At 42.5% G+C, this 26,579-nt stretch overlaps 2 protein-coding genes across 7 annotated transcripts in view; one reads left to right on the top strand and one right to left on the bottom strand.

Annotated features, from left to right (window-relative positions):
• Positions 1-1,065, bottom strand: part of STPG1 (sperm tail PG-rich repeat containing 1) — a 179,954-nt gene extending 178,889 nt beyond the window's left edge. The window contains exon 1 of the mRNA XM_073572565.1: positions 944-1,065. Coding sequence (XP_073428666.1) covers positions 944-1,032 — 89 coding nt within the window. The 5' untranslated portion in view covers positions 1,033-1,065. The remainder of the gene's footprint in view (positions 1-943) is intronic.
• NIPAL3 (NIPA like domain containing 3) overlaps positions 1-26,579 on the top strand; it is a 41,528-nt gene that overhangs the window by 2,946 nt on the left and 12,003 nt on the right. For 3 of the 6 annotated variants that reach the window (XM_073572513.1, XM_073572526.1, XM_073572520.1), the window contains exons 3-7: positions 2,696-2,764; positions 10,102-10,273; positions 12,209-12,268; positions 20,512-20,657; positions 23,926-24,022. In XM_073572513.1, coding sequence (XP_073428614.1) covers positions 2,696-2,764; positions 10,102-10,273; positions 12,209-12,268; positions 20,512-20,657; positions 23,926-24,022 — 544 coding nt within the window. Of the gene's footprint in view, positions 1-1,806; positions 1,936-2,695; positions 2,765-10,101; positions 10,274-12,208; positions 12,269-20,511; positions 20,658-23,925; positions 24,023-26,579 lie in introns of those variants that run through there. The other 3 variants (XM_073572554.1, XM_073572537.1, XM_073572545.1) reach the window with 3 other exon arrangements.

Genomic DNA, 26,579 nt, shown 5'->3' with positions numbered 1-26,579 from the left:
GACATGTACACGCAATGTCTTATTCAGGCAGATATGTTCTGTAACCCTCCTGAAAAAGCACTAAATAAACTCTTAAAAGAATGAACATATGTATTGCAAGGTAAAAGCGACTTTCTATTCATGCACTCAGTCTTTGACCTTCTTATAGCCACTTTGTTTCTAAAGACACAAAGTGGGTAAAAAAGTGACCGGTCCTTTCTTCAGTTGGCTTCCACTTGGAAACTGCCCACTAGTTTATTTCATCAAGTCTGAGGCCAAAGTGGTCATAAAAAGGTGCCAAGAATGACGCGTCAGGATAAAAGACGCACCTGACGCTCTACTCCCATCTATGGCTCTGATAAAATAGCTGATGAATATAGCTTTTGGCTACAAACACACAGATTACTAGTGGCTAAGTAATAATTTACTTAAACTGGAGTACTCTTTCCTTCACCAGAGGACACAACCACATCTGATTTTTTTTTTTTTTTTTAATTTGTTTATTCTGATGACCTTATGGCAGGGGTGAGCAACTAATTTTCCATATGGGCCACATGAGAGACCATGACTGTTGTGAAGGGCCAAACCAATAGGCTGAAATTAATTCTGCTCAATATTAATATCAATATAGTAATTGTAATTATGTTAATAATTGTATCACTTAATAATGAGCAGAATTAAGTATGCGGACATCCTCCTATATATCGTTTGACCCTCAATACATCCCCTTCTATATATCGCACGAGCCCCCCGCAGCCTCCCCGTATACCGCACGAGCCCCTCGCAGCCTCCCCGTATACCGCACGAGCCCCTCGCAGCCTCCCCGTATACCGCACGAGCCCCTCGCAGCCTCCCCGTATACCGCACGAGCCCCTCGCAGCCTCCCCGTATACCGCACGAGCCCCTCGCAGCCTCCCCATGTCCAGTCAAACATTGCATACACATGGAAAAAAACACCACATACCTCAATCCCATTCCCCTTTCGCACTGCTTCTGTTCCTGTCTCTGTCTGCCTCTCTGCAGTACACAGCTGACACAATGAAATGACGCCATTGCGTCAGCTTTTTCACACGCTGATTCGTGGAGGAAGTGGTCGGAGGCCCCTCCTCCACCAGTGCAATCAGCACAGATGGAGACAGCGGGCGGGCGTGGGGGAGCGCGGTTTTCCCAGCCCATCAGGGCTATATATATTTTACTATTGTGGTTTGAATGTGGTCCGCATTAGAATATTCTGGTATAGCGATTTAAGGGGAGAGGAATGATGCTATGTGTTTTACCTTGTAAAATATGCATTTCCATAATGATTTTATATTTTTATGTTATTTAATGGGCTTATGACCGTAGTGTGGCATTATAATTATATTTTGTAGACCCCAGTATGACGCCATGTTTTCTATCTCGGCCCGTAACAATACAAAATGGTAGCCGCGGTTGTTCCGCGGATAGGGGCGGTTTGAGAGGCGTCAATAGAGTTTGGGGTTGATTATGCTATTACTATCATGCCATAAAGCGTGAGGGGTTTCTATGGAAGCTTCTCAGCAGGGAGATCATACTATGCATTTTTTAACTCCTCTGTTTGTCGCCATGTCTGTTTTTCCCTTACTTGGGCCAGCAGTTAAGATGGCCGCTGCAGTGTGCGCATGCACGTTGGCTACCGTGTTTTTATGGGCGTTCCGGAAGGCGTCATGTGGGCCTTGGGCGGGACAGTGACGTCAGGAGAATATTGATTCTCCTTGTCCCTCCTACAGGCTTTGACAGCCGGACGTGACGCGCCAGTGACCGGGACCCGCCTCCTATGCGCCTCTGCAAGCAGCGGCACTAACTAGTATCAGCTGTGCCCTGTATATTTAAACCCCGCATATGAAGCAGTAACACACAAGCCCCCCGACGAAGCCCAGCGCGAAACGTGCATTGGGGCTTGGGACCTGACCTACAGCAGATGTACGCCCCACATGGGTAAGCATGGTTCACCTGGGTACCCTCTCCCTATATAATTTTTTGCAAAATAGCACTTAACCCATGGAAAGCCATACATAGACCAAAGGTAATGTGAGGGACTTTATCCTATCAATCCTAGTGACAGTTGGGTAAATATTGTGGCGCAACTTTTTGCGTCTGCCATATCAGTATAGGGTTTGGTTCAACTTTGATTATATACCATTGCATTTAACACTATGTATGCTGTTGTCTTTTCCCTTTTGTGTCATTTCTGATACCTGATCACACTGTTGTATCTTTACATATGAAAAAAACTTTTTATCTATTTGTATTTATTTGTATCAATAAAGATTATACTTTTTTTTTACTTCAATCTTTTATTTTTGAAATGTATTACCTTGGGCGTTATACTCCGGTGTTTCTATGTAGGTATATATTGCTAATTGGGAGTTGTCCTAGTACCATGTTTTTTTTGAACTTTTTTCCTGATGAGGAAATGCACTGAAGTTATTAATAATGTTGGATTGTGTTAAACTAATTATTCTGAAATATGCCCAGTCTTTGATCTAGTTAAAAAGGTCAGCATGCTTACATACACCTTCATCCTTTATGTAGATGGAGGATAAAAATGTGGATTTTCTGCACTGCTTATGGACTGATGAATAATACACTATATTAAATGCAGTTTTATTATCGACGGGTTTCTTCTTCAGGATAAAATCACATTATGGATTCTTGCTAAATGTACTCAAACTGCTCTCCTGTATGTGTTTTTCAGGACAATCTTATTGGATCTCTGCTGGCTATATTCGGACATCTTCTTATTAGTATTGGACTCAACTTGCAGGTAAGGAATTAATAAAAAGGTGCTGGAAGGAAGACCGACATGCCTGCTGGATTATTGTTATATCTTAATCCCTTGAGGCCATATGCACACGCTGCGGATTCACCAGCGGATTTTTTCCGTGCGGATCCGCAGGTAAAATAGCAGCTAAAGCGACCTGCAGTTTTACCTGCTGATTGACCAGCGGTTTTCCCCTGCGGTTTGTCACTTGGACAATGGAATAGGTGGCAAACCGCAGCAGAATCCGCAGAAAGAATTGACATGTCAGTTCTTTCTGCGGATTCAAAACCACAGCTTTTCCGCAGTTGAAAATCCGCAGCATGTGCCCAGCGGATTGTAAGTCACAGACTTACATTGTACTGTACACTGTCTGCAGAACTGCTGCGGATCCGCAGAGGCCTAATCCGCAGCGGCTCCACAGCAGAATCCGCAGCATGTGCACATAGCCTAAGGACCAGAGGTATATCTGTTTTTGCATTTCCGTTTTTTTTTTTTTCTCACCTTCTTCCCAGAGCCACAAGTTATTTTTCCATCAGTATAGCAGTGTCAGCTTGTTTTTTGCAAGACGAGTTGTACTTTTGAAAGGCACCATTGCTTTTACCATGATATGCAGAGGGTAGGGGAGAGGGAGAGTCAGCTCACCATTGAGGTGAAGGTCAGATGCAGTTTTGTGTCTCACACGGAACAGCCCAGGGTGCGGCTTGAAGATAAATTAGGAAAGAGAGGATTCCAGCGAGACAATGTGAGGAAGGTAAAAATCCAAGTTTATTGATTCATTTTAAAATAGTGCAAATGTTCACCATGTCCAGCAGCTCTTGTGATAAACCTGCGTGTTTCAGCTGTTGCCAGCCTTACTCATGGTTTTAGGCCGGGGTCACACTTGCAAGTGTGATGCGAGAAATTCGCATCAATACCCGGCACTCAGGACCGTAGTGTGAAACTGCATAGAAATACATGCTCTTATATAAAGAATAATAATGCGGCACTCACCAGATAAATTAAATATTCCAGTCCTTTTTTATTACATTGTATGGGATTTGCGGGTTAGGGGAGCATGCAGGTGAACGACGGCTGTTTCGCGCGGCAAGCGCTTCAACGGGTCCAGGTCAAATACATGCAGCCGCACACTCCGGTCCCGACTGTCGGCGGCATTGTCGGGTATTGATGCGAGAGACTCGCGTGAGTTTCTCGCATCACACTCACGAGTGTGACCCCTGCCTAATTGTAAAATCGCCAACATAGATCTTCACTTCTTGAATTCTTGCAATTATGGTGTGGATGGGATGGCTGATATTGGAGATTGCGGGTTTCTGCACTCAGTCTTGACTTTCCACCAACATCCTGTTGGTTCATACATTAATAACTGGCACAATATGTTTACTTTCCCACTGATTTATTTTTTTTTTTTCTGTGGCCCTATTAAAGCCGTGTTGCATTTAGTGCATATTGTTGACTGTTCATATCGTATTTGAGTTTAGATAAAACATATTGTTCTCTGAAATAGAGTTTACACACCGGGATACAACAGAAAATGACTACTTATATCAATAATATTCATGCAAAAAAAATTGACTTGTGGTTTTGGAAACGTAATTGTTACGTCAGATCCATTTTTCCATGTATTAATCGTTATTTATGCAGGTAGTTATCTCGGCATAGATCCTGTTATGGGCAAATCATTACATGGGTTCACAGAAGATAAAATGTTTTCTGGAAATTTGTCTCTTGGGCTTAAAATAAAAAAAAAAAAATTCTATGTACGTACAGAAGCAATTCTCTCTGGCTCCTGGGCTGCAGGACTCCAAGGTCTCTGCTACTTTCTGATTTTCGATCTATTGCAGTAACGTGTGACCAAAGCAGTCTATAACCATTGAAATTCCCCCAAAAAATCTTTAATCTCTGCCACTTTTAGTTACTAGATTGATACGAAATGCAATTCTTGGGCTTCTCTTATGTGAAAATATTCTCATACATAGAGTGACACCTTATAAAAGCGGATGCCAAAATATCGGAACCACTGCAATGTCCTCTGCAAGGTATCCCCCTTTCAGCTACCGTGGATCGTCAACAAATTCAGATTTCTTTTTCAAAAGGAGAAGCAAAGGTTAATTGCACTCCAAATTACTTTAAAAAGGATGTGTTGAAGCCGTAGTTAAGTATACACAGGAAGTAAATTCTGGATATATAGCCATACAGAGCCATACGTCACCCATAACCTTGGCATTCCTCTATATGGAATTGTACATCAGACTGCGCTATGTGTCCTGCTTAAAGAAGTTTTCCACTTTCAGGAACATAGACTCAAATTCTCTAAAAGAAGAAACGGAGCAATTACTCACCCTATCAGAGTCCAGTGTTTGCTCCCTGCAGCGGCTCGGTGTCTTGGCTGTAGGGCTGACGCCACGTCGGCAGCACGAATCAATGCTGTAGTTACTTGCTGAGCTCAGCAGCTTGTATTGTCTATTTCCACACAGCTGCTGAGCTCAGTGATTGTCGTCACAGTGATGTGAGGTGCTCTTCATGATCTCACCGCAAGGACTTGAGCTGCTGTGGGTAGCTGGCGCCAGACCCAAGAAGGGTAAGTACATTGGTATTTTATAGCACTTGGGGTCCACTTTCCTGAAAGTGGAAACCGCTCTAATAAAAAGGTATATTGGCTATGCAGTCACTCTTTGCTTCTGTTAGGCGAAAGGGGTCCTATGTATAGGTGTAATATATGCACTGGAAGCATTCCTTGGGCATAAACTATGCAAATCGCCTCTTCAGAGATGAAGCAGACTTGAACTGGCTTGAATATGTGGCACAAGTCTTCATCCTCCCTGAAGAGGCAATTTGCATATTTGATTTTCCAAAAGAGCATTGCAAGGTCTAAGGCTATGTGCGCACGCTAGCGTTTTTAAACGCTCAGGAAAAGGATCCCCTTCCCAGAAAACGCGCGGAAAAAGACGTGCATTTTTTGCGCGATTTTTGACGCGTTTTGACACGTTTTTTGACACGCGATTTCTGGGAACATTGGGGAAGGCTAAAAACGCTCAGCTATGAGGAAATTAATGAGCATGCTGCGTTTTTAGCCGCTAAGCGATTCCTGAGCGGTTAAAAACGCATGCATTGGCACAAAAAGCCAAAAACGCATGCTAATTAATTGGATGCATCTTTTAAGCGTTTCTGCAGCGTCTGAGCCGGCTGAAACGCTGCGGAAACGCTTAACAAAACGCATCGTGGGCACACAGCCTAAAAGTTTCATTACTTTGGCATGTCACTCTCCACAAGGAGAAACGTTAACCCTTTAGACCCCAGTCAAAGGCCTCTCATACAGCTAAATCAGATCTCATGCTTTGCACAGAGGAGAGACAACACCCTGAAACACGTGTCTGCAAATAGAGATTCTGGTTTGGCTTTTATCCTGAGTCATGTGGCAAGGCTCGCTCGTTAAAGGGTCGATATTGGATTTTAGGATTGCTACATGTTTTTTTTAATTTACTTATTTAACTCCCTTAGAGAGCGCCATTAATTCCACAGTGCTTTTCATACATTCTAATCATTGTCCCCATTGTGGCTCACAATCTGTTACCTATCTGTTTGTCTGTGAAGTGGTGGGAGAAAACCGGAGAAGCCAGAGGAAACTCGCGCAAACACGGGGAGAACATGGAAAATCCTTGCAGATGTCGTCACTGGTGGCTCAGTTGTTAGCACTGCAGCTAATGTGCTGCCATATCCAGTAGGTGACCCTAGAGTTTAAGTCCTTCTCTTCTCTGAAGAGGCAATTTTGCATAGTTAATTTCACAGCGGAGCATTGTATGGCCTATAAGTCTCCTTACTTTGGCAGGTCAGTCATGTCACTCTGCACAAGGTGGAATGTTACCTCTGGTGCATATACCAAACATGCATTGCATTTGTGAATTCAGCCTCCCATTTCCTTTTGTTATGTGCACAGTCTTCCATGTGATTAGGATAAAGTCCAAAGTACATTGTAAATCGCAATCGATTCATCAAAGGTTCTTGCATTCCTGCAGACAATGGATTGCATGGAAACCACCAGGGTGTGTGCCCGAAAACCAGGAAACTCTGCTCATATATAATTATTGCCTTCGATCCTTCCTTGTGATGCGTGTCACATTGAAATCTTTCCACACTTTTTCACACACGGCTTACTAATAAAACGTGCCTTGTGTGCCATGAGTCACTTGTTACTGTGCATAATGAACAAGTTTCCATTTTCGTCACTTTAATCGTATCTGTTTCTGAAAACAAAAATTTGCAGATGTAATCTGCTGAGTATCCGTTTCATTCTGTCTGCAGATGGTGGTTTTCAGTCAATGCCCCCTGTTAAAGCGCCAAATGCAGTCGTTGCCCCCAGCAGCAGTCAGTCTTCCATAAATACCATTCAGTGCCTGTCTTGTGACCACACGTTGTCCACTCAAGTAATCCCAGCTTGCTCTAAGCAGAAATATGGTAGCTTCCTTCCAGCAGTCTGTATTGGAAAGATAATGGCCAGCCAGCTTGTCCCATGCTACAGTCCCTCAAATCACAGCCGTCACAGTGCCCCAATCAATACACTTCAATTGTCTCCACACATAGTACCTCCATGGAAGGTTCAACCCAAGCCAGAATGAAGAGGGTCAGGGTTAGGCCGGTTTCCAACATGTACGGTCCGTGTATGACCTGTTATGTCTGGACCTGCCGTATGTCTCCTATATTACTATGACAGTCAGATGAATGGTCCGGACATCATGGCCCATAGTCGGACCATGAATGTCAGACATGTGAAACCGGCCTTGATGTTTTATTGGAAGGACACTCGGTAGTACTTGACGTATTTAACCTTTGGTTGTGGCCCATTTTTCTAATGTAACATTTGTCATTTTAGGTAAGAATAGCTGAAATGATTTTACTTATTATAGTAATTCTGTTTTTTTTTTTTTTTTTTTTTTTTTGTTTTTTATTAAATTTTCAAACGTTTATTTTTTCTCTCACTAGGTTATGCCCAATTTGTGCCACTAGGTACATTGTCTAATGACAGTGAGGTGCTTATGACAGGAAGGGGCGTGGTCGGACCAGGGCTCACACACCTTGTAGTCCAGGCCGTGATAATGTCCTGGTGATAAAACCTTCATTGTATGGAAACAGCACACAGCCCTAATAAGTGATATATCACTGAAATCGGTGTCTCCGCCACAACCTCAGCTGCCCACAGATTATATAGCAAAAATTTTATGACAGATTCCCTTTGAAGCGCTACATGCACAATTTGGGGGATTTAAAAATCATTGGTTGACAATTGCAAAGTTCCTGTGGTGAAATAATGAACCCAAAAAACTCAGAAGTGACCTTATTTTGTAAATTACACCCCATAAGGTATTTATAATGGGGTATAGTAAGCATTTCGATTCCCAAAGTGTCTTACAGAAATTAATGTGCAGTAGATGATAAAAAGAGAACACTTTTTTTTCCCACAGTTTATTTTCTATGCCATTGACCATCTGGTGTAATTTATATTTTCACAATTTTTGTTCTGGAGATCAGTATGGAAATACTGAATTTGTAGCTTTTTTTTATTGGCATTTTCCCATTTTTGAAAAAAAATTAAAAAAAACGTTAAATTATATTTGTGTTGCCATTTTCTAGGAGGATTTTGTTTGTTGATGGAGTTGTATGAGAACTTATTTTTAGAGATGGGTTCCACTTTCTATTTAAGGAATTTTGAGGTACTTGGGATGTTTTGATCACCTTTTATTAAGTTTTTGGGAGAAAAAAAAAACTGCTAGTGTCGTTTTTTTTTTTTTTTTTTTTTTTCCCCAGCGTTTCATGGGAAGGATAAATAACTAGATAAAGTTAGCATTATACGGTAATTCAGGTTGTTATGGACACAGTTATCCCAAATAGCTGTAGCTTATGGTGAAAGAGAATTCATGGGACTTTTTGATTATATTTTTTTTTTTTTTCTTTTTTTTTTTTATGTAAGGTGACCAAAAAGCAGCATCTCAGTATTTTTGTTTTTAAAGCATTCCCCCAGTAAGATAAATGACTTACATGGTAACAGTGAAACGTTTCTGCAACAAGAAAGGAAGCCTCTTGGCGCAAAATTTTGTTCTATAGTAACTGCCATGTAATATCGCTTGCAAATTTGAGGTTAATGTGGCAAATTAGGTGCTCAGTGCACTTTGGTTGGTACTCCGCAATATTAAGCACCCCCACCCACATTATGATTGATGGTGTTGGGTACATTTGTGCCAGTGCTGCTTTGGCTAAAATCCTGCACATGTCGGGAATTAGATGCAGAGAATAGGTAGTATTTCTGCAGAGATAGTGCTGGTCCAAATGATGCTAGTGTTATCACTCATGAATTTGGGATGATGGGGTAAGGGACTACAGGCTGCTCTGCCTCATATTGGTGTATAAAGATTGATAAACACTTTCTACTAATCTAAGCAATGGATTTGGTAGCTTAAATGGGTGTTGTCAAGTTTAGACGTTATCCCCTATCCATTCTAAAAAGCCCTGGGTGAGTAGAGGTCTCTCATGCACACTACCACTCCATCAGTCTTAATGGGAGCGCCATAGATTGCCAATTGCAGCCCTCCTATTAAAGTGAATGGAGAGATAGTGTATGAGTGACCTGTGCTCCATTCCACCTGGGCTCTACAAAGCTTGGGACCATTAGGGGCTACCTCGGTCGGACCCCCAATGATTAGAGCGTTATTACCTATCCAGTAGATGGGGAATAACCATTCATCTAGAACACACCTTTTCAGGTGTGACAAACTCACTTTAAGTGGAGGGAGTGACTAATTAGTAGGAAAAGAGACCTGTTTCTCTAAGATATTTTACTAAGTTTTTTTACCTACCATCGTACCGTTTTATAAAAAATTGAAGCAACGTTTACTCTGAGGATTGAGCAGACAGGTGGCATAGGGATTTACACTGACAGAGCTGACACCTCCTTTCCAGTGGTGGTGTAATTTCATTGCATCCAACCCAATCTTCAGACAGGTCCTGCTGTGCACTAGCACTCTCTACTCTATACTGTATCTGTAAAGAATGGCAAATCTGAGAGAAAAACAAGTTGCATACTCATACCTTTTGGAGAGGTGTTGCAATGACCTTCTCTAACTTTGGTGGACCTGTCAGATGTGAATAAGAGCTTCAAAGAAGCTTCACTGCCAGATTACACCTATTCACTAGGGGTTCCAGCAGGAGGGGGGCAATTTCTGATTATATTTTTCAGATTAGATCCTTGAATAATTAGGTATTTGTCCTATATTTGAAATGTTCAGCTGTGACAGATGTTTGCTGAAGGTATATCTGAAGAAATTCCTTAATAATCCAATTTGTCTCCTCAGAAATACAGTCACGTGCGATTGGCTGGAACCAAAGACCCTCGCTCATACTTTAAGACGAAGACATGGTGGCTTGGTCTCATATTGATGATATTGGGCGAGGTAGCCGTGTTTTCATCCTATGCCTTTGCTCCTCTGTCTCTTATTGTGCCCCTCAGTGCTGTGTCTCTCATAGGTGAGTTCTTTAGGCAAGAAACGCTCATTCCTGTCTTAGCCAGAAGTACCGTATGTATCTGCTCCATTCGTTCCTGCTATTCTTGTGTCGCTGTCAGGCTGATACTAATGATGCCTTGTAGGATATATAGTGTGTAGGCAAATACTGTGCTGGTGGACTTGAGTCATTTTCATAGTTGAGGAATCCAGTAGGCTCATTTTTAAGTAAGGTGTTTACTACTGATGAACCCCTGGATGTTCGGGTCCTGCAGGTTTGGTCAAATAGTTGAACGAAAAACTTTGGTACCAGAACAGTACCCAAACCCGGATCCCATTCAATTGAAAGGGAGGCCCGAATATACAGTGTTTGCCACGCTGTCATGTGCATGGCAGCGCTGCAAACTCTGCCTCTGATCGGTGGTAAAATCATTACCGTCGGTCAGAGAGCTGTGGTTCCCACGCTGCAGCTGTGACCGGAGGTAAAAAGCTTACCACTGGTCACTGGCATCGGCTGATCGGACTACTTCTTCCATCAGCCTACGGCTACTGCCGTTAATAACCGCAAGGGCAGGTGGTGGCAGATGGGAGTATTCATCAGCCGGCGCCTGAGCTATAATTAAATAATTTTAAAAAAGGCATAGGTCCCCCTGTATTTTTGATAACTAGCCAGGCATAACTGACAGCTGCGGGCTGCACCACTCAGCTGTCAGCATTAGTAAGGCTGGTTATCAAGAATAGAGGGGTCCCCAGGCCATTTCTTTAAATTTATTTAATTAAATAATTTTAAAAAACAAAGTGGGGGTCCCCCCATTTTTCACAACCAGCGAAGCTATAGCTGACAGCTAGGTGCTGGTATTCTCTGGCTGGTTAAGGGGCGATAGATATTGGCCTAGCCTAAAAATAGCCGCCCGCAGCCACCCTAGAAAAGGGCTCTTCCCCTGTAGCGGTGAGAAGTGGGATAATATCTGTGGGGTTGTCACCTTTGTATTGTCTGGTGACGACATGCCCGCGGGTTAGTAAAAGGCGTCTATAAGACGCCTCTCCATTACTAATCCTATAATTATATTGTAAATACATAGCCAGAATAAAATCCTTTATTTGAAATAAATAAAACACTTTATTTTTTTAATATTTTTTTTTTAAAAGAGTAAAACAGTTATGCTCACCTAATGCCCATACCATTGAAGCCATGGTCTCCTGTAAAAAAAAAAAAAAAAAAAAAAAAAAAAAATAACCACATCCCTCACCTGTCCATTGTTCTGTTTCACACTGTAATCTATGTCTGGGGATAAATTGTTTTCAACCTGGACGGTGCCTCAATGAGATCACCACTCACACAGTGAGAAAGTCTAACAGTGCAACGCTGAGCTCAGAGTTCACCAAAATATAAGAAAGCATAGAACTTTGCATTATAAAAATTGGTTTGTTGAAATTTCTGAGAGCCGTAACTCTTATTTTTCCTACCATGGAGCCTGGTATGGGCTTGTTTTTATTTAGGGGGGGGGCATGTACAATGTTTTGATTAAATTGCCAAAACGCAAATTTGTTGTGAGGGATTGGAATGATGGGTGCTACATAGATTGTAAACATTTAGATGCTGTTAACAGCAATTGACAATTGCATCCAAATAAATATTTAGCTCCAGGCACTGCTTTTAGAGGCAGATGCTGGCTTTATAACACAGCTGGCACCCAAGCGTGCTCTGTTCCTTACAACCACATCCAGCATAAGACTTATGGTTGTAAGGTATATCCTGTGTTGAGAAGGGGTTAAAGTGGAAACTACCTTTTTTAATTCGCTGCATAAATCTTATGTAGTAAGCTCATGAAGTTCCCTCTGTTGGAACTCCAGTCAGTCAGAATTTTACCATATGGTATGGGATTTTGAGCTAATTCTTAATCAGTTGCTCTTTGAAATACGAATTCAATATAGAGGTTTTTATTTCTTTTTTTTCCAGCAAGCTCAATAATAGGCATTATATTTATTAAGGAAAAATGGAAGCCAAAGGAATTCCTAAGTGAGTATTGATTACATGGGGACATTTAGTTTACTTTTTTTCACAACACCCTTTATTAATTTTAAGAGTCACAATAAAAACAGTGTAAGTTTCCTAAATTATTTTTTCTGTATTTTCATCATTTTCCCAGACAGCAAACTATGGAATAGCTCTACTTGTCTGTTCCCTGTTCAGGTATACATCTACTAGACAGCAGAGAACTTTTAGTTTCTTTGGGAAGTCCCCCTGTTGGGGACCCTCCCCATCTTTGAAAAGTAAATGATTTGCTCCTTACTGTTTGCTGCCTACAGGTGATGACAATTTTAGTTTTTCTGGTTAATCAGGTAATAGGGATATTTTATTCTAAATGTGCCAGAAATTTGCATCTGGCTTTCATGATTAGTACCCCACTTTATTATTTGTTTTTAGGCATTTTTTTGTGCTTTGATGAGAAAAAAGGAGATGTGTTCCAGCTTCTTTGAATCCAAAAATGTATTAGAAAATGCTTGTTAAAAAACCATGGCAATGGCAAAGTTCACATGGCAAGATATACACTGCTCAAAAAAATAAAGGGAATACTTAAACAACAGAATATAACTCCAAGTAAATCAAACTTCTGTGAATTCAAACTGTCCACTTAGGAAGCAACACTGAGGCTAAGTGCACACGTACCGGAACTCTCGCGGAAATTACCGCGAGAATTCCGGAATTCCAGTCCGCGGGAAAATCGCATTTTAAATTCCCGCGATTTTCCCGCGGAAAAACTAGCATTTTGCAAGTGTATTTAGCTTGCAAAATGCTAGCGTTCTCCAAGCGATCTGTAGCATCGCTTGGAGAACTGATTGACAGATTGGTCACACTCGTCAAACATAGTGTTTGACGAGTGTGACCACCTTTTTACTACTGAGGCCGCCTATGCAGCATCAGTAGTAAAAGATAGAATGTAAAAAAAAAAATAAAAAATGGTGTTATTCTTACCTTCTGACGTCCCGCGCATCCGTTCCCAGTAGTCCTTTGCGAAAATGCCCGCGATGACGTCAGTTCTCGCGGGAACGCGACGTCTCGCGGTAATTCGCGATGACGTCGCGCGAATTACCGCGAGACTTCGCGATCCCGCGAGATCGGACGCCATCGCGGGCATTTTCGCAAAGGACTACTGGGAACGGGAGCGTGAAGAGAAGCGGGAAGCCTGCGCGGGACGTCGGAGGGTAAGAATAACAATATTTTTTATTTTAAATTCTTTTTTTTACAGGTATATGGTACCCAAAGCCCGGAGGACAGTCTCCTCTCCTCCGGACCATGGGTACCATCCGCAATTGTTCTGCTTACTTTCCGCATGGTGTGCACAGCCACATGCGGGAAATAAGCGGAACAATGCATTCCTATGGGTGCGGGATCGCCGCGATTCCGCAAAATAATGAGCATGCTGCGGTTTTTACCGCGAAGCGATTCCGCCGCGGTAAAAACCGCAGCATTAGCACAGCATTGCGGAATCCCATAGGAATGCATGGGATGCTTATTTTTCGCGGCAAAATCGCGCGGTTAAAACTGCCGCGGAAACGCGAAAAAAAGCCACGTGTGAACTCAGCCTGACAATCAATTTCACATGCTGTTGTGCAAATGGAATAGACAAAAGATGGAAATTATTGGCAATCATCAAGACACACTCAATACAAGGAGTGGTTCTGCAGGTGGGGACCACAGACCACATCCAAGTGCCAATGCTTTCTGGCTGATGTTTTAGTCACTTTTGAATGTTGGTTGTGTTTTCACACTCGTCGTAGCATGAGACGGACTCTACAACCCACACAAGTGGCTCAGGTAGTGCAGCTCATCCAGGATGGCACATCAGTGTGAGCTGTGGCAAGAAGGTTTGTTGTGTCTGTCAGCGTTGTGTCCAGAGGCTGGAGGCGCTACCAGGAGACAGGCCAGTACATCCGGAGACGTGGAGGGGGGGCGTAGGAGGGCAACAATCCAGCAGCAGGACTGCTACCTCCGCCTTTGTGCAAGAAGGAACAGGAGGAGCACTGCCAGAGCCCTTCAAAATGACCTCCAGCAGGCCACAAATGTGCATGTGTCTGCACAAACAGTTAGAAACCGACTCCATGAGGATGGTCTGAGTGCCCGACGTCCACAGATGGGAGTTGTGCTCACTGCTCAACACCGTGCAGGATGCTTGGCATTTGCCACAGAACACCAGGATTGGCAAGTTCGCCACTGCCGCCCTGTGCTCTTTACAGATGAAAGCAGGTTCACACTGAGCACATGTGACAGAATCTGGAGACGCCGTGGAGCGCGATCTGCCTACAACATCCTTCAGCATGACCGGTTTGGCAGTGGGTCAGTAATGGTGTCGGTTGGCATTTCTTTGGAGGGCCGCACAGGCCTCCATGTGCTCGCCAGAGGTAGCCTGACTGCCATTAGGTACCGAGATGAGATCCTCAGACCCCTTGTGAGACCATATGCTGGTGGGTTGGCCCTGGGTTCCTCCTAATGGAGGACAATGCCAGATCTCACGTGGCAGGAGTGTGTCAGCTTTTCCTGCAAGATGAAGGCATTCAAGCTATGGACTGGCCCTCCCGTTCCCCAGACCTGAATCCGATTGAGCACATCTGGGACATCATGTCTCGCTCCATGCACCAACGTCACGTTGCACCACAGACTGTCCAGGAGTTGGCGGAGGCTTTAGTCCAGGTCTGCGCGGAGATCCCTCAGGAGACATCCGCTGCCTCATCAGGAGCATGCCCAGGCGTTGTAGGGAGGTCATACAGGCACGTGGAGGCCACACACACTACTGAGCATCTTTTCCTTGTCATGAGGCATTTCCACTGAAATTGAATCAGCCTGTAATTTGATTTTCCACTTTGATTTTGAGTATCATTCCAAATCCAGACCTCCATGGGATATTCATTTTGATTTACATTGATAAGTGTTATATTTTATTGTTCTGAACACATTCCACTATGCAATGAATAAAAATTTGCAACTGGAATATTTTCATTCGGAGATATTTAGTATGTGGTATTTTTGTGTTCTTTATTTTATTTGAGCAGTGTAGCTACGTGTTTCAAACTCTCAAGGCGTCCTTTATCAAACTATCATGACTAGTACCCCACTTATTTGTTTTAGGCATTTTTGTGCTTTGTTTGACAAAGGGTATGTGGCCAAAAAGAATGACGCAATCTAGTAAGTGGTGCAAACTTAAGACTTGCGGTCTAACAGCAGTGTGCCTTCCCCAGAAATGTCTCTTCAGTACTATTACATATCGGGCGTAACTTACACGTCTAAATAATGATGAATTTGCCAGTTGAAATTTGCCACGTGCCCCTCCCGCCCTAGAATCCCCTACTTCAGCATAGCTGTGTGGGATTCCTCTAAAAAAGCCAAAAGTTTCTAATTTTTTGTTCAAGTTGTTAAAAAAAAAAAATTGGCAACATTTCCAGGTGTTTTATGGTAAAATCCTGATGTAAAGGTGTTGACAAATCGGGCACTATACATCTAAAGATGCACCAAATTTATCAGAAGCCATGAACATCTTTGTGTGCTTTTAAGAATGTCTAGTCTATGTTTGTACCACTTACCTTACTTTTGGCTTATACAATTTTCATTATCCAAATCACTTTTGATGTTTGTGTTAGACATACAGTATAAACCTTCTTTTCACAGGACAATTAATGTCATTTTTCCCTTTTGGTAAACTGAGAAGCTCTGGCCGATAACGTGCTTGTTGCTTTGCTAACACACTGTATGCAATCCTGGATCTGTGCATTTAGTTTTGTCCATCTGATCATAAATATAAATAGTCATCTCAGATTTTTCTTATTACTAATGTCATAACTATTACCTATGTCATTTAGCCACCAATATGGGTGGTATGTCACCTCAATGCTTGTTATAGTGAAACACTGCACGCATCAATCTGATTTGGACACAATTGATTGCACAGGAGGTGTCTGATTCCCACTGCACTTAAAGGGTTACTTGGGCAAAGATATTGGCATGGCTTAAACTTTAGTGTTAAATATTGCTTTTCCTTGTAATCATATTTTTTTTCCTTATTAACCCTATTTTTTTTCTTCTATACATCCTTTTTCTTTTAAGAAACACAAAAGTCAAATGGGTTTTCCAGCTGATGAAGAAAACTAACAAGGGGGTGTGACATTTGGAATCCTAAAGGCAGTTGCAGACTATCATGTATTGTCAACTGAGAGAATCGGGCCAATTATGCAAATTGACTAGAGATGGGTGAACCCGAGCAGTAAAGTTCGGCATTCGTACCGAACATCTACTATTAGGGCAAAGACACCGAACAGGGACTTCACCAGGTAGTCCGTGTTACTGTACGGGTTCAGCCCCCCGAACACCAGGTGTTTGTCGAGCTGTCATTTGCATGACAGTGCGGCAAACACTGCTTCTGATCGGCGGAAAAATCATCACGACCGGTCAGACAGGCACGGTTTCCACGCTGTCAAATGACAGCATGAGCCTGCAGCTATGATCGGAGGTTTAAAGTTTACCTGCAGTCATTGATGTTGGCTGATGGGACTACTGCTCCCATCAGCCGACGACTGCTGCTGCTAATAGCAGTGAGAGCAGGAGCAGCTGATGGGAGTACTCATCAGCTGGCACCTGCTTGTAATTAATTTTTAAGAAAAAAACAGCGTGGGTTCCACTGTATTTTTGATAGCCAGGCAAAACTGACAGCTGGGGGCTTCAACCGTCAGCTTCAGCACGGCTGGTTATCAAGAATAGAGGGGTCCCCACCTCGTATTTCTTAATTATTTAAATAAGTAATTTATAAAAACTGCGTGGGGTCCCCCCCATTTTTTGACAACCAGCCAAGCTAAAGCAGACAGCTGGGGGTTGATATTCTCAGGCTGGTAAGGGGCCATGGATATTGCCCCCCCAGCCTAAAAATAGCAGCCTGCAGCAGCCCAGAAAAGCCACCTCTATTAGATGCGCCAAATCTGGCTCTTTGCCCAGCTCTTCCCACTGTAGCAGTGGCAATTGGGGTTCATATTTGTGGGGTTGATGTCATCTTTGTATTTTCAGGTGACATCAAGCCCATGGCTTACTAACAGAGAAGCTTCTATAAGAAAACGATCCATTACTAATCCTATAGTTGTATGGTACATAGTTGTATTGTAAATAAAGATTCAGCCAGAATAAAGTATTTTATGAAAAATAAAACAAAACACACGTTTACGTTTCATTTAAAATAACAAACAGTTATATTCACCTAATGCCCATTCCATTGAATCCCTCATCTCCTGTAATAAAATAAAAAATGCAACAATATCCCTCACCTGTCCTTCATTCTCTCCCACGCCGTAATCCATGTCTGGGGGATAAACAGTTTTCAACCTGGATGGTGCCAAATTGTGACCGTCCACACTGAGATCCTCTGAATGAGCTGCATCAGTAACAAGCTGTGACATAATCTAGGTTACAGCCAGTCACTGAAGCTGCATTCCCAGCAGGGCCAATGAACTGTGGTGATCTCCCTCCAGTGGGATCACCGATGGCACAGTGAGAAAAAGTCACGGATAAGAGGTGAGTTCACTGCAGTTCAAATTCACCGTAGTGAAACTCGCCTCTGCACCATGATACTTCCTTACTGTGCGATTTGTCATCTCAATGGCGTAACCTCAATGACGTCACCACTAGTCAATGATGCTGCGCTCGCAGCAGCTTATTCCCCTGTGGTTCTCGGCCTGTACGGTCGCATTGTCCATGTTGAAAACTGGGACAGAACGACGGACAGGTGAGGGATATGTGTTTTTTGTTTTTTTTTTATTTTTCATTTTTGTTTAATTACAGGAGTAAAGGGATTCAATGGAATTGGGCATTATGTGAGTATAACTGTGTTTTGTTTTATTTAAAAACAAAACACTTTTCCATTTTTATTTCAAATAAAAGACTTTATTCTGGCTGCGTTTTTATTTACAATACAACTATAGGATTAGTAATGGATAGGTGTCTTATAGACACTTCTCCGTTACTAACCCGTGGGCTTGATGTCACCTGACAATACAAAGGTGACATCAACCCCACAAATTACCGACTTGCCACCGCTACAGGGCAAGTAGGAAGAGCCAGGCAAAGCACTGAATTGGCGCATTTGTTAGATGCGCATTTTCTGGGAAGCTGTAGGCTGCTATTTTTAGGCTGGGGGGGCAATATCCATGGCACCTTACCAGCCTGAGAATACCAGCCCCCAGCTGTCTGCTTTAGCAAGGCTTGTTGTCAAAAATGGGGGTGACCCCACTCCATTTTTTTTAAATTATTTAAATATTTAAAAAAAATCGGAGTGGGGACATCTCTGTTCTTGATAACCAACCTTGCTGACAGCTGAGGATTGCACACCCCAGCTGTGAGTTTTGCCTGACTGGTTATCAAAAATACAGGGGCACATATGCCATTTTTTTATTTATTTATTTACAGCGCTGGCTGATGGATTCTACCATCAGCTGCCTTCTGCTCTCGCTGTTATTACCGTCAGCAGGTGTCGACTGATGGGAGCAGTAGTCCCATCAGCCGACACCAGTGACAGGAGGTAAACTTTATACCTCCAATCACAGCTGCGGACTCGCGCTGTCTTTTGAGAGCATAGGAACTACGGCTGTCTTGCCGGCCGTGATGATTTCACATGCCCCCCCCCCCCCCAATTCAAGTGAACGGGGTCCGGGTTTGGGTCTGGGCACTGTTCTGGTACGTGAATCTGAACTTTTTGTAACTGTTCGGCCAAACCTGCTGGACCCGAACATCGAGGTGTCCACCCATCTCTAAAATTGACTTTTATTGACTTACATGGCCATGGGCAATCTGAATATCAGATCTCAGATCATGCAGAGATTTTAATTTTTTTTTTTTTTTTGCTTGTACAGAATCAGTCCAAGGAAAAGATCTGACGTGCATAGCCCCATAAACTAACATTGGTCTCAGTGCGATCCAATGTTTTGCATTGCACTCGCACGGAAAATACAGTGGAGTGCACCTGGCCTATTAAGAAAACCGTTAGGATTCTATTCTGTTTTGCAGTTCCAACATTTATGGACGTGATCAGCATATTTGCCATCATGTGCTAATGGTTCTCTTATGCTTGTTGAAAGCTTCAACGTAATCACAAATTATTTTTACACTTCCAGTGCTGCGGTATGTGAAACCGTAATTCTGGGGAAGTTTTATCTTACGTGGCTTGCGTAGATAAGCCCTTTTTAATATGGTCCTAAACGTTCTGTGGAGGGAAGTTTATCATTACATGGTGGTCATTCAAATGATATGCTGATCATCAGAGCTGGAGCAGCTCTTCCAAATCCGCACCCACCTCTGAGATTCATATACATAAGGGTATGTTATCCTTTAATTTTCCCTTTAACCCACTGTTCTGGAGCCTAAGGCCTGGATCACACTTCCGTTTTTTTAAATCCGTCCAAATCCGTCATTTTCCGTTAAACAGATCCGCGATGTTTTGGGCGGATCCGAATTATTTTTTTATTTTTTTTTTTTTTCCCATAGACTTGCATTAGCGGCTACCGCACATCCGTCAAAAAAAACGGATTCAGACGGATCCGTTGGCGGCAAAAAACGGAAACGGATCCGTTTGGCGGACACAAAAGACGGATGTGTGAAACAGGGCTAAGAAGGATGTATGATTTAGCTAAATCATGGAAGCCTCAAAAGCGCCAACCTTAGATGGGAGGAAACCAGAAGGATTTCCTGTTCTCCCTGCCAAGTGTATGTAGGATTGTATGCTTCAGGAGCCAGAAGATAGCCCTGCAGACTAAGAAATAGATCTTTTTTCACTTTTTCACCTGTTCTTTTAAAAACAGAAGGAAATTTTTAAAACCTTGTGCAATAAAGTAGAACAGCAGCCAGCTGCTTTAATTATGCTAATAGTGCAATCACAGTGTGCACTGCCCATATGTGGTGAGAAGCCACACCCACCAGCAGAAACCAATAAGCAAGGAAGGTTACCACTAATGCCTCAGTGTTACTGCAATGATTAGCCGTTGCAAGTGGGTGTGGTTTTCATCCGCATGTAGCGGAGTTTAATCGCACTGATGGCCCAACTGACAGATTACCAATCTCATTGCTATTGGCCCTTTGCATTTGTTTTCATACTACTTTACCTTTTTGCACAATATCCCCTCACTTCAATGATTTACTGATTTTATGATCATGTAACCAGCAGATTTTTCACCTGCATGTTCACTAATCCGGCCTTCTGATTTCTGTATGTGTCTTTTTCCATCCCCCAAAAGGACGTTATATCTTGTCCTTTTTAGGCTGTGGCTTAGCGGTCATTGGTACGTATCTGCTGATAACTTTTGGGCCCAACAGTCATGAGAAGATGACAGGAGAGAACATCGTTAGACACTTAGTAAGCTGGCCATTCCTGCTGTACATGGTAAGTTTTACATTTGCGTGTGTGGGGTGTAAGATAGCGTTAATAATCTTGTAGTCATTTCTGGCGGCGCCAATCCCCAAGATCTAGCGCCATAGAACGTGGACGTTAGTTTTCGTTTTTTGCAGTTAAGAAAAAAAAAAATAACATTGTTTTCATATCATTGTCCTGTTGCAATTAAAATTGTTTAACTCCCATTGGAAATTAGATTTTTTTTTTTTTTTTTAGTAACATTTAGAAACTTTCTGCTGTTTGCCATAAACTAAACAACAAGAACAATTAACTCCTTACTAAAATTGGACTTTCTAGTATATCTAATGTCATGTGCCTGTGTATAGAGCGGGCTATGGAGCTGAACCCACACTATCCCCTTCAGATGTGAACTGTTACCCCTCATATGCTTTGTAAATCTCTGACAGGTGCATTTAAAGGGATTTTCCCATGAACAAAGTTAATTTTAAAGTTGATTATTATTCCAAGATCAATTGATAAAAATCATTTCCACAATTGAATGTGTTAAAAAGAAATGTTCCTGTGCTGAGGTAATCTTTTAAATGTTCCCCTGCTGTGTAATGGCCGTGTCTGACCGTACAGGAACATGGCCTGATCGTACCACAGGCCCTGGGCAGGGGAGTTATCAAAGGGAGTATGCAGATATTACAGCATGGGTGCACAGCTAATTCTTTTTTTTTTTTTTCTAGATAAAACATTTCCCTGCCTGTTTCTTAGTTTTCTTCCAAAGAAAGAGAATCTTTTGTGATCCCGTGCTGAATGGTCTGTATACTTTTTTCCTCCCCCGCCCAGGAGCTGTGGTATGAACAGACCATGTTCCTGCACGGTCAGACACAGCCATTATACAGTACCCAGAAGGGGCACATGTAAGATTATCTCAGCACAGGAACATTGTTATGATTGAGTCACTGTAGGAGGCAGACACAAAAATAGAAGCTAAGTCCAGAAAACCAGAGAAGTTGGCAACTATCAGATTGCAGACCCCTGAACCTATCAACACAACTAGCAGTAGCCGTGGGGGGTTCCTACGATGCCCTAGACCCCTCGATCACAGCCGGAGAAATACATAGGCCTAAAGAAAGAAAGGGGAAATCTAAACTGCCCCAGAGCAGACCCCAAGGCAATAGGCAGCCCCCAACATATAATGACGGTGAAGCAAGATGAAAATACTAACACAGACAGAAAGATAGACTGAGCAAAGACGAGGCCCCAAAACTACCTAGATAGGAAAGGAAGGCTGCTGTCTGCAATCTGCCAAAACCCTATCAAAGACATAAGCCAACCAGCTGATATGAAAAAGGCCCTGAAGCAGCTAGGCTTCAAAAACTGAATCAGCACTCAGGTATTTTCAGAAGACAGAGCTAAATGAATTCAGCACACCCCAGCAGGGAATGGCAGAAATCCAGAAAAACAAAGCAAAAACAAAGTCAAAGCACAAAAGCAAAAGGCCGAGCAGCAAACTTAGCTTTGGAGGAGCAGGAATTCAGACTGGTCTCCAAGGATCCCACAGAGAAATCACCCGCAGGGCAGAAGGGCGTCGGCAGCATTATATCCAGTCCGTAACTCCACTCAGCCAGTCACAATCATCAGCCTTAGGTGTTTGACAATCAGGCTCACTACCTTTCTTTACCAGAAGAGGGAGTTCCTCGGGCCTCAGTAATGAAGGGGAAAATGAACTCACAACAAACATTTTATTTAATCATATCCAATTGTGGAAATTATTATTCCAAGATCTATTGCTTAAAATGAACTTTCTTCGTGGGACAGCCCTTTTAAGGCGCTTTAGCAAAGGAGAGGGATGCGACATTCTGTGCTCCAATCTGTTCTTTTCCTCCCACACCCACCCCGCAACACAATCAAAAGGTGCTGATGAGTTGCCATAATTTGTGTTAAACTCCAAACAGTTGTACTGTAATAGGAAGCGCTAATAATAACAACTTTGTAAAGTTGTTTCTTTTTATTACCATAATCGTGTTAATAAAGTAAACCATGTTGGTAATCATTACCACTGTTATTCTGTGGGGACGTGCACATGTCTGTTTTTTCGTTTGTTTTTTCCATCCTCAATTTATCCTAGAAAATCAGTTCACACTCTGATCATAAGTTGTTCAAACTCTGATTAGCCTCTCATCAGAGTATGATTAGCATAATCGGACTGATTTTCTCAGATAAGAAAGAAGTGGTCTTGTCACCCTAGCCTAGGCAGATCTCACCAGCGACATCGCAGGGGTCGGGGGTCGCTACTTACCTGTCAGACGAGGCGATCCTGACATCCGCCCGCCCGCGTCCACGCATCACTCGTCGTCACAGCAGGAAGCTGACGACGAGAAACGGTCCAGGACCTTCTCACGCGATCAGCGATAACCAGCGGGGGAGCGGTCAGAGGTAAGTATAGCGATATCGCTATAACGTCACAAAAACCAGTGACGTTATAGCGATATTGCTAGCGATATCGCTTAGTGTGACAGGGCCTTTACTGTGCAAATCGAGACCTAATGTTCCTGTGACTACCAAATCTTGCTGTAGGTCTTTTGTAGTAACTCCAGGATTTTAGACCACCTGCCTCCTCAGGAATCTTCCTCTCCCTGCCATATCCAGGTAGTGCAGCCAGTGTTTCTTTCACTTTGAACTTGTAAATTATATGCATCTAGTTGTGTCTCTGAGATGAAAAACTGCAGGGCAAAACCACAGAGCAATCCGCAGGTAAAACCGCAGGTCTTTTGACCTGCGGTTTCACCTGCGGATTGTACAAAATCCGCGCGGATGAATCCGCACCTAATCCGCAGCGTGTGCACACAGCCTAAGACCAACCATTACCTTTTTGTACTCTTCCCTTGATTGCTTAAGACAATGTTCATGTTTTGTACCACTCTCTTGATAATCCAATTATATTCATGACATCGAGGCCATTGTCCATGAGGAATGGACTGATTCCTGATCTGAGTGTTAGAGGCTTGCCATGAAGTTGGTTGAATAATTTTGAGACTTCATTAGTGGGTGAAATAAATTTTGTGCTGAATTCGGAGAAACGAACTGTTACTTTAGTTGAATTGAGCGATTTACATTGTTCTTGGTTTATTGCAAACAGCAGAAAGATTTTTGCTTTTAACCAAATTTGCATTGGGGGTTGAACAATTTTGACTGCAACTGTACATGTTTAAATGCCATATTCTGGTTAGTGTAAATCTGCAGAAGTGAAGGGCAAAGAGGGTTTTGTGTATTATTGTTTATATTAACATTTTATTTTTGTATTTCACAGCTGGTGGAAATCCTTGTTTTCTGCTTCCTGCTCTACTACTACAAGCAGAAGAATGTTAATTATTTGCTGCTCATACTAATGCTGGTTGCGTTGCTGGGTAATCGTCCCTTACTTTTTTCTCTTTCAGTTTATTTGACTTTCTAAATCATATAACTTGATTCGCCAACTCAGTGGGCACCTAATAGTACCCAATATTTATCAAGCCATTTTAAAGACTTTTTTTAATTAATCTACTGTAGGGATTCACTCTCTGAGGAAGGCAATAGGTAGCATACACACAGGCAATGTGGTTTGGCCCGAACAGGTGCAGTTTTATTGCTTTTATAAAACTCCAAGGGATTCAAAACCAAAATGGCCTTTTCTGGGCACAGACGTATCACTGCAAATAAGGCCTGTTTCACACTTCAGTTTTTTGTGTCAGTTAAAATCTGCCAAAAAGGCGGAAAGCGGATCCGTTCCTAACTGATGTGAACGGATGCCACCGGATCCTTTTTTTTTTTTTTTGACGGATCCGCCGAATGAAGAATTTTAAAGGAACCGCTGCCCGGGAAGGAGAGAGAGAGAGAGAGAGAATTTTTTCTGTACGCCAGAAATGATTTCAGGGTTAAATTTCCGCCTGACTTCATTCCTCCGGGCATGCGCACTATTAAAATGCGGATCCTTCAGCACAAAAAACGTTACATGGTCCGTTCAGGCATCTCGGCGGACGCAAAAAAATTGACGGACCCGCAAAAAAACGGATCCAACGGATGGCTATCCGTCAAGATCCGCCGGTAATGCAAATCAATGGGGGAAAAAAACGGATCCGCCAAAAAAAATGGTGGATCTGTTTTTTTGCAAAAACGGCGGATTTTGACTGATGGTCAAAAACAGAAGTGTGAAACAGGCCTAAACAGTTCATTCAGCAGGCACATATGTCAGTGCAGGCTCACCAGGAGAGATTAGTCCTTTCTTCATACATTGAAGAGGCCCGATCCCACCAGTCACAGTATCCCTTTCAGCCCGACGTCCTGCAGTTTCCAGCGTGAGACAGAAGTATTCAACTCCAGGAACAGTTCACACTAAACAGGCTGCAGCTTAAACACGGTTTTCTGCACCCACTCGGGACATCTCACCCCCAGCTACAGCTCACATTTTGACTGGTCACTCGCCAGCAGCACACTTGACTCTGCTTCATCCATCAGACTGACACACCTAGTGAATTCAAGCACTGGTTCTTGTAAAAAAAATAAAAATTAAAGCGCTAGTCAGGTGTATCTAATTAAAACCTGCAGTGCTCGGATTTAACTTTGTCCTACCTGGCTCTGCTACACCACTTAGACTTGGCCCTTATGAATATCCTACTTGTAATACAGATTTTTCACTAATTTCGTTTCACATTTAAAAAAAAAAAAAAAAAATACTTGTTTTATTACATAAAGTTTATATTTGGGGGCGCTAGTACTATAGTACCAATAGAGGAGTTCCCGCTGCAAGACACAACACACCACAATGTTGTAAAAATAAGTAATAAACATAAATGTGTGTCTGCGCTGTGATATCCTCAATATATCACACTAAATTACCCCTCAATTAAAATATATAATAGTATGGATGGTGGAACTACAAACCTATTTAAAAAATATGCAGAAATATAAATATGTAAAAAAAAAAAGGGCGTTTATATGAGAATAAAAATTATGGAACAAGAAGCAATAAAATAAGAAGGACCCATTGGAGATTTACCTCAGATGCAGCCAGTACAGGATATGAAGACATGCATTGAAAAAAAGAGAATATTGCCTCTGATGTAGCGTACTGGGTGGTTCTTGAGGACAAGGCAGGGTTAAATCTCCAACACGCAGGCAGCTGCTGAGGCTCTGTTCCGGCCAGTAACAGGCACTCACATTCCTCACAGATCCCTGAGAAAGGAAACCGAGAGAGGGATCAGAGCATGCCTGCACTAACGCTGTGTGTGTACTTGGCTCCTGCAGTGTTAGTGCATGCATGATTGGAGATTCAATTTGGGCAGCTCTCCAAATTAGCGCTGTCAATCAACATAAGTTGGAAGGTGCTGAAGATTATAACTAAGTGTGCAGAAAAGTACACTAAGACCATGAGTTCCCTGACACCCCTCATTTACATATGTAATGAATAAAATTTTATGTAAAACAAAATTAGTTTTTTTTATAGGCACGAAGTACCATACAGTGGGTATGGAAAGTATTCAGACCCCTTTAAATTTTTCACTCTGTTTCATTGCAGCCATTTGGTAAATTCAAAAAAGTTCAATTTTTTTTCTCATTAATGTACACTCTGCAGCCCATCTTGACTGAAAAAAAACAAATGTAGAAATGTTTGCAAATTTATTAAAAATGAAAAACTGAAGTATCACATGGTCTTAAGTATTCAGACCCTTTGCTCAGTATTGCGTAGAAGCACCCTTTTGAGCTAGTACAACCATGAGTCTTCTTGGGAATGACGCAACAAGTCTTTCACACCTGGATTTGGGGATCCTCTGCCATTCTTCCTTGCAGATCCTCTCCAGTTCTGTCAGGTTGGATGGTGAACGTTGGTGGACAGCCATTTTCAGGTCTCTCCAGAGATGCTCAATTGGGTTTAGGTTAGGGTTCTGGCTGGGCCAGTCAAGAATGGTCACAGAATTGTTCTGAAGC

This window comes from Dendrobates tinctorius, unplaced genomic scaffold (assembly GCF_039654945.1).
Source record: "Dendrobates tinctorius isolate UK_male_01 unplaced genomic scaffold, ASM3965494v1 ptg000007l, whole genome shotgun sequence".
NCBI lineage: Eukaryota > Metazoa > Chordata > Amphibia > Anura > Dendrobatidae > Dendrobates > Dendrobates tinctorius.
Note: the sequence above shows the minus strand (reverse complement) of the source record. Positions and strands in the feature narration are given on the sequence as shown.